Source organism: Pogoniulus pusillus, chromosome 5 (genome assembly GCF_015220805.1).
Source record: "Pogoniulus pusillus isolate bPogPus1 chromosome 5, bPogPus1.pri, whole genome shotgun sequence".
Classification (NCBI taxonomy): Eukaryota; Metazoa; Chordata; class Aves; order Piciformes; family Lybiidae; genus Pogoniulus; species Pogoniulus pusillus.
Window position 1 is genome coordinate 25,396,495 of NC_087268.1, and position 8,016 is coordinate 25,404,510.

The 8,016-nt window shown below is 47.5% G+C and overlaps 2 protein-coding genes across 3 annotated transcripts in view; one reads left to right on the forward strand and one right to left on the reverse strand.

The window, feature by feature from the left end:
• REV1 (REV1 DNA directed polymerase) overlaps positions 1-5,617 on the reverse strand; it is a 60,907-nt gene extending 55,290 nt beyond the window's left edge. For both annotated transcript variants that reach the window (XM_064143577.1, XM_064143576.1), the window contains exon 1: positions 5,528-5,617. The gene's annotated coding sequence lies outside the window, so the exon portion shown is untranslated. The remainder of the gene's footprint in view (positions 1-5,527) is intronic.
• Positions 5,217-7,368, forward strand: LOC135175449 (sterile alpha motif domain-containing protein 1-like). The gene is made up of 2 exons (XM_064143582.1): positions 5,217-6,414; positions 6,524-7,368. The coding sequence occupies exons 1-2, from the start codon at positions 5,491-5,493 to the stop codon at positions 6,611-6,613; spliced, it is 1,014 nt and encodes a 337-aa protein (XP_063999652.1). The 5' UTR covers positions 5,217-5,490; the 3' UTR covers positions 6,614-7,368.
• The last annotated feature ends 648 nt before the right edge of the window (positions 7,369-8,016 follow it).

Sequence of the window (8,016 nt, forward strand, 5' to 3'; positions counted from 1 at the left end):
TGCCTTGGACTTGTGTATCTGAAACAGTAAGCGAGATGAGTATATGAAGTTTATATCCTTCCTTCAAGATCCTGTGTTTAGCTGTCTACAGTTTTTGAGAACAAACTTTTCTCTCTTAAAAGGAAGACTAGGATGTTATTTTTTTCTACCTCATAGATCAGTAGAACTTGGTCAGTAAGTTTGTAGTTTGTGCACTCCTTAGTCTGCCAATAACTCAGTCCAACTCGTTTCCTAATAAGAAGCTTATGCTGAGGTGTAGTTTAAATAGGTAGCTTAAATAAATCATGATACTTCCACCCAAATAATAAGAGTTCCTTCTGCTGAATGATTTAGGACTTCATAATACTTCTTAGGCACAACTGAAGGAAATATCCTTGTAGAGCTAAAGGAAAACTCAATGAGGCAGGTAAAGTTGCTAAGTGAAGGTATAACAGATCAAAATAAATAACTGCAAAATTTTCATGAGGTGATCAAAGCAAGGAATCTGTGAATGTTCCGAATTTATTAACATTTCTTACCTCTGCTGCTGAAAATCTCTGACATTATCTCCAGCTTCCCTAGACTTCAGGACAGCAGACTCATGAAATCTTGTTTAAAGAGACTACACATTTCTGACTGATTTTGCACATTTTGTATATTTGGCTACACAAGTGTGTGTGTATACATATATATATATGGGTGTCTGTGTATGCATACATACATACCAAAAATCTTTGCGGTGGATCAATTTGCTCATACCCAGATTGCTGAGAATAACCACTTCGGCAATAGAGAATAAAATAACATTGGAAACAGATATGCTATCTGGGCCAACACTCTAACATAATGAGAAGGCACCACTTCTCTACAAGTTTGGGTTTTTTTTTTCTGAAGTGCCCAGGGCAGTTGTGCTTTATGCTCATTCCAATGTTACCAGTGTACACGGAGCAGGTGTTGATCAGGTGTTTATCAGGTCAGGCTTTTCAGGAAAAAAGAAGAGAAGAAATTCATTTTGCTAATCCTAAGTAATAGCTGATGTCAGATACTAAGGAGGACCACCTCCCTACTCACATATGAGCAACACCGACCACACACAGCAGCAAAACTCGAAGAACTCAAGTACCTTCAGTAGTAAAAGCATATTCGGTATTTAAATAGGTTGATTTTCTGTTCTGGCAGCTTCTGAATGACATTACTTAATTCCAACTGACACTGCATAGTCAGGTTCCCAAATGTTTTTCTGATTTGCCTTTGAAACTCACAAAGCTGTAAAGACTTCAAAAAAGATTTTGCAAGACACAGCCTCTATGCTTAGCCTTGAATTTTTAAGTTTCTACTCGAGTTTTCTACACTTTCTTTAGTCCATGGACATTACTTTTATTATCAACTCAGACCAACGAGACTAGTAAATGGAGAGATCAAAACAAATGGAAATATTTTTCCTCTATTATCTAGTTTACTTCTGGATTCTCTGACAGACCATTATATTAATTCCTTATGTACTCTACTTAGTAAACTCCACTAATCATTTACCATACTTGCCATGAGGTTATGGACTTTCCTGGCTGTAAGAACCACACACAATTTCACTACTTGCATTAAACAGCAACAGCTCCTATGTTTCCAAAATTGTCTTACGGAGTACAACTGTTTGTCCAAGATGCTGACTCATCATGCCCTGAACTAACAGCTGATCTGAATCACTTCAAAAAGATAAACCCTTAAGCAACATAGACAGAAGTTTATTTTGCTCTGGGTATTCACTTACACTAGAACCTGACTGAAAATTGTAGCAAAAAATCTAGCAAAAAATCCTGCCAATCTGTAAGTCAATACGGAAAAGCCTTAGAGCAGTTCTCAACCTTACTCCACACTATTTCAGCACTACTTTCACATTTTGACATTCAGATCAATCCACATGCATTTGCAAGAATGACTCTGCTAAGGCCTCCTTGGAATTCAGTCTTGCAAGGCAGGCCACAGACAACAGAAAGGGCTTCTTCAAATATATTGCAGAAACTAGAGGCACACTAGAGGCAATACAGGCCCACTGTTGAATGGGATGGGTGCTTTGGTGATGGAAGATGCAGCTAAGGCAGAACTGCTGTATTCTTTGTCTCCATCTATACTCATGAGCCCCATACCCGAGGTCACAGAGGAAGACAAGGTTAAGGAGGAGTCCTCCTTGGTTGATAGGGACCGGGTTAGGGAACAGTTAAGAAAATTGAACATCCTTAAGCCCATAGGTCCTGAGGGCATGCACCTGCAAGTGCTGAAGGAGCTGGCAGATGTCACTGCCAGACCACTATCCATCATCTTTGGTTTAAGTCATGGTGGACAGGAGAGGTGCCTGGGGATTGGAGGAGTGCAAACATCATTCCAATCTCCAAAAAGGTTAAGAAGGAGGACCCAGGTAACTACAGACGGTCAGCCTCACCTCTGTCCCTGGAAAGATAATGGAGCAGCTTATTCTCAGCATTGTGCTTAGCCATATCAAGGACAAAAAGGTCATTGGGAGCAGTCAGCTTTTACAAAGTTACGTTTGACCAACCTGATAACCTTTTACAAGGATGTAACCAGGCAGATTATGTAAGAGCAGTGGATGTGCTTTGCCTTGATTTCAGTAAAGCATCTGACACTGTCTTCCACAGCATCCTCACAGCTAAACTGAGGAGGTGTGGTCTGGGTGATGGAGTAGTGAGGTGGATTTGGAACTGGTTAAAAGAAAGAAGTCAGAGAGTTGTGGTCAATGGGACAGAGTCTAGCTGGAGGCCTGTAAGTAGTGGAGCTCCTCAGGGGTCAGTACTGGGATCAGTATTATTCAATGTATTCATTAATGACCTGGATGAGGGCACTGTCAGCAAGTCTGCTAATGACACCAAACTCGGTGGAGTGGTTGACACACTGGAAAGTTGTGCTGCCATTCAGAGAGACTTAGGCTGGAGAGCTAGGCAGGGAGAAATTTAATGAAGTTCAACAGGGGTGAGTGCAGAGTCATGCACCTGGGAAAGAACAATCCCATGTATCAGTACAGGCTGGGGACTGACCTGCTGGAGAGCACTGAAGGGGAGAAGGACCTGGGAGTCCTGGTGAATGGAAAGATGACCATGAGCCAGCAATGTGCTCTTATGGCCAAGAAGGCCAACACCATTCTGGGATGTATTGGAAGGGGTGTGGTTAGTAGGTCGAAGGAGGCTCTCCTCCTCTACTCTGCCTGGGTGAGGCCTCCTCTGGAGTATTGTGTCCAGTTCTGGGCCTCCCAGCTCAAGAAAGACAGGTTGCTGCTAAGAGCTGACAGAGATCTCAGTGATAACAACGTACACTTTTAATAAAAACAAGAAAATGTTCAATACAAAAAACCTAATTCTTCATTAAATAAATAATAGCTAACAAATTAAATGTGGAACATACATGGCAGGGTCAGGCAAATTTTTCTTTTCCTGCTTGTCCTAAACAACTGATTTAGCAAAAAAACCCAAACAAATCAACCCTCCCCCAAAAAAAGTTTGTACAATATTATTTTTTTTTCTACTTACTCAAAAAGGTTTCCTTTTTGAATCATTCTTTAAAAATACATAACTCTAATACCTGAAGGGGATGGCAGAAAGCCTGAAAATCTGCCACAAACCTTCTTTTAAAAAAATCTGGGTTAAGGGTTCAGAACACACTAATCAAAATCAGCACTCAGTTACAAGACACTCATCACTGCATCAGAACAGGCTGTGACAGAGTATGCATATAGTACCCAGAAATATGGAGTGGTGCTATGTTTGAAATGCCAGTTACGGAATAAACAACTAAAGACATATATACTGTCCATTGAAAAACGTACAATCAGCTTACTACTGAGGCTGGAAATACCCTAATGTATTTTTTCTATTAGGGTTTTACTTTTAAAACAATCTTCAAGTAGTTAAATATCAGTGAGTCACAAGGCAGGTACCTGCACTGTGTGTGCCTCGACTAATACTGTCCTACCAATGACCTCCAGTCTGACATCTTATGATTATTTACTAATGCGGATTAGATACATTATCCAGTGGAAAAAATGGACTGAAAGAAATTCCAATATGGTGGGAAAGGGTAATAACTACATGCTTGAGACAAGATGGCAAACAATTTGCCTGAGATTCAGATTTCTGTGTTAAACATCATAAACCTCAGTAAGCAGAACTATTCCAGAAAAAAAAAATACAACCTATAACCTCTAGTACCTAGCAGCAACGAGGAGAACTGTTTTAAATAGCTGAATCTGAGTAACAACAGCATCTAAACAAATAAATAGTTTGGATTGTAAAAACTGCAATCTTATTTTTGCTTCTTTGGACTACAGTATCCAATCTGAGATTGGACCTGGATTCTAAATCAAGATGCAGAACATTCAGAAACTCATCTTTTTATAATCAAAACACACTCATTAATAAAAGGAGAGCATTCACAGCCCTGTCATTTTGAAGACCTGGACGTAAGTCTTAAAGCATCAGAAATAATGGAATATTACAGCATATAACACAAGAGATTTTCTACCCAAAAAATCACGTGCTTGTGATACTATCTCTCCTCTGAGGCTGATATACTGTGCATCTTTCATCAGGGGCTTTTTGCTAACAGGTTAAGTCAAAGGTAACTATACAGTAAAATCCAACAACATTAGATGGGGAAGGGGTGAAAAAGCATCATGAACACATATGTCCTTCGGTGTCCGTATGCAAAGGCTCACTTATCAAGCACAGGTCCTTTTCCTTTACGCAGACCAGCTGTACACAGCACTATTGCTCAGCAAATACAACTTGTGACAAAACACGATGGAAAAACGCAAGCAGATACAGGCTGCTACGGCGGAGTGCTACGGCGCGTGGGGTGTTCGCGAGGGCAAGGCTGCAGCAGGGCTTGGGCTTCCCTCCCCCGCCTCCAACCTACTTCCCTGCAATGACCCCTTAGCTGGCAAAATGCTGGCGGCATTACTCCGACTCTGCCTGGGGAGCCGTGTTGTGTCTGAAGCGCAGGCCCCATGTGACCAGCACACGCACACGCACACACACCGGTGCCGCGGCTGGAGGGCGGCGGGGGAGGGGCAGGGCAGAGCGGGGGTGGCAGCGGCCCGCACCTCGGCACGCCCTCGGCCACTTGCGGAGCGCGCGCGCGACCTGGGCTCTGTCCCACTCCCTTCCCCTCCCTCCCCCACCCCCGTCCCCACCCGCCAGCACACCCTCCCGCGCGGGCGGGCAAAGCGGGGTTGAACGAGGCCGTCCGCGACGGTTACATAACCCCGCACACCACCCACCTCACACCCACACCGAGCCCCGCGCTGGGGAAGAGCTGCGTCGGGAGGGAGAGGACCAGGCCGCGGGCCCAGGGAGGGGCTGAGACAGGGCAGGATCTACGGGCCCCGTGGCTGCCTCAGGCTCCCCCTTCCTTCTATCCCCCCACCTTCAAGAGCTGCCACCGCACGCATGCACAGGGGCGCGCTCACGAGCACCGGGCGCCAGGGCCGCTGTGCCGTTACGGTTTATGCACCGGCTGCTAGCAGCTCCCCGCCACCGCTCACCTTTTGCCGCGTCCCAGACGCACATTCCCGGGGCGCCGCTGCCTCCTGCCCTGCCGGGCCGCGCTCGAGCTTCACATCGCGGCTCCCCCAGGCACGGACGCACACAACCACCGCCTCCTGCCCGCCTTCTTCTTCCTCCTCCCCGTCTCTCAGCCCTGGCCGCGCTCTTCCCTCTTCCTTCCTCTCCCTCTGCCCCCCCAACCCCGCGCCTTCTCCTCCCCCTCTCGGTGTCCCCAGCAGCAGCCCCTCCTCCCCCCGCCCTTCCTGCGAGCGCGTCACGAGAGAGTCTCGCGCCACCAACCGCCGCCCGGTCAACAAGCGGCGCGCGCCAGGCAGGCCCGCTGGCCGGCCCGCCCCTGCCGCGCCCCCTAGCGGTGTGCGCCCGCAGAAACTGGCGCGCCGCTCCGCCGGGAGGGCCGGGGAGCTCTCGCGGCGGTCACGTGACGGCGGGGCGGGCACGAGCAGCCCGCGAGCTTCTTCGGCTTTCCTACCCACTCCCCGCAGCCCAGCCTGGGTGGGCTACCAAGGGCGTGTGGCGGCGGCACCCTCTGGCGGCGTCAGGGGCGCGCCGCAAGTCTGGGGGCTGCCGCAACAGCAACGGCGGCGGCGCGGGCAGAAATGTCACAAAGCGACCGGAGCAGAGAGAGGCATTCGTGCACAGTGTAGCCCGTCCCTCCCGCTTCGGGGCGCCGCCGGGAGCTGGCTGTCCGGTGCGTGGAAGAAGCACGCGCGTCTGCCCGCAGTGCGGCCGCGTCTCCTGTGAGCGCTGCTGCAGCAGCAGTAGCAGTAGCAGCAGCAGCAGCAGCAGCAGCAGCCGACGGGCAGGCTTCAGTGAGGGTGGCCACTCCGCGGGGAGCTGCCTGGTACGTCTGTTGCTTCAGGCACAGGTATGGCCCGCCTGCTTGGGGCCGGGCGCAACCCCAGGGAAAGTGAGAGCTTGGACAGGAGTCAGGACACACACCTCATCCCCATTTCTGCTGTCGTTGCCGTTCGCAGGACCGCAGTTCAAAGGAAGGCCTGAGTTGGGTTGTGCCAGTGGTACTAATGGGAGAGACCCACGCCCTTGCCCTTGCAGAGCACCTCTAGATGGGCTTGGCTTAAGCCCTCTGGAGAGCCCTGCTCTTGGCCGCTTCTGCAGCATCCATCGCTTGGCCGAGACCCTTGGAGGGAGTGGCAAATAGGGGATCACAAACCAGCTCTGTCCCTGCCGTGGCTGGGGCTTGGTGACTTAAGGGGCACCGAACCAGGTTCAGGCCTCACCAGCCTTACACTAGAAGGGATTTATTGCAGAGTAAAAAGGGTCTGCTCTTTCCCGTTGCTCACTGGATATGAGAATCTAATACCTATTGGCTCTTCACATGTGATTCTGCATTTTTAAGTAGCCAGGTTTCTAAGAGCAGTGCAACTGTGCTACCTGTTCTTTCCTGGTAACTTTAAAATCCACTGGCCATTTCATCCCAGGCTGAGGAAGGGATCTCATTTTCAACAAGAGCAGCAGTGAAGTAGTGTGAGGGGCCAAGGTTAATGGCCTTGCTGAGCTTCCTAGCACCAGGCAGCACACTCCTGTGCCAAACCAGTCACAGCATGCGTGGGCTCTTCTCCAGTTCTTTCCCTGGTTACAGCTTATGGGAGTCCATTGGAGACACCGTGAAGTGTGCTTGTGGGGAGGCTGGGAAGAAGGAAAGTCAGGGTATGTGGAGGAAAGTAGGTGCTGTTGTGGTATAACAATGTAGGGGAAATAAGACTAATCTTTAGGAAACCAGGCCGCTTGTTACTGGCTTATGTGTTTTAATTCTGGTATATGCAGTTTGTTTTATAAATAGAAAATAGCCTGTCCTACAACTGTACTCTCTAATATCTGCGATGAGTCCCCACTGATACTTGGCAAAACTCCAGTTTGGCTAGAAGCACATCAGTCTACCCACATGGACTCAGTTCCAGGGATGTCTCTCTCTGTAAGAAATGTCCATATATGGAACCTTCTTTTCTCCACCTGCTTTGCCAGAGCAGAGGAACTTTTTGCCACAGCTAGTTACATATTGCTTAAGGCATCCAGATAGGATAAGTCAGGTCTATCTAGGTTGAATGTAGGTTATTTTAGCCAGGATACGGTTTCTTCATTTCACTTAGAAAAAAAAAATTACAGGATGTCTTCTATCACCTTTATGATAAAACCCCAAATACTTGTCTTTCACTCAGTATTTTAATTAAACTCATCTTCAAAATGTGTGTTCCTTGCTAAAGGGAAGCACTAACTATAGAGTTTTGGCCAGCTTTAACCTGTCAAATTTTAGAGATGTTGTGGCTGACTACTTTTTGTCTAATTTTCATCAACAATTATGTTACCTGAAAAAAACACAAAAGGTTCTGAAAAATACTTTGTTCAGAAAAGTTCTATTATCTAAATACATCTATTTCACTGAGCCAGCATTCTCCAGTTTTGCTGAGAAATATCTCTACCAATCTCTACCTTGCCAGTCTGGAGCAAA

What these genes read in the sequence shown, in the direction of transcription:
- LOC135175449 (XM_064143582.1), top strand. Translation starts at nt 5,491, where the DNA reads ATGCACCGGCTGCTAGCAGCTCCCCGCCACCGCTCACCTTTTGCCGCG. An exon ending in GTCTGTTGCTTCAGGCACAG is followed by an intron (nt 6,415 to 6,523) that starts GTATGGCCCGCC and finishes TGCCGTTCGCAG; the next exon opens with GACCGCAGTTCAAAGGAAGG.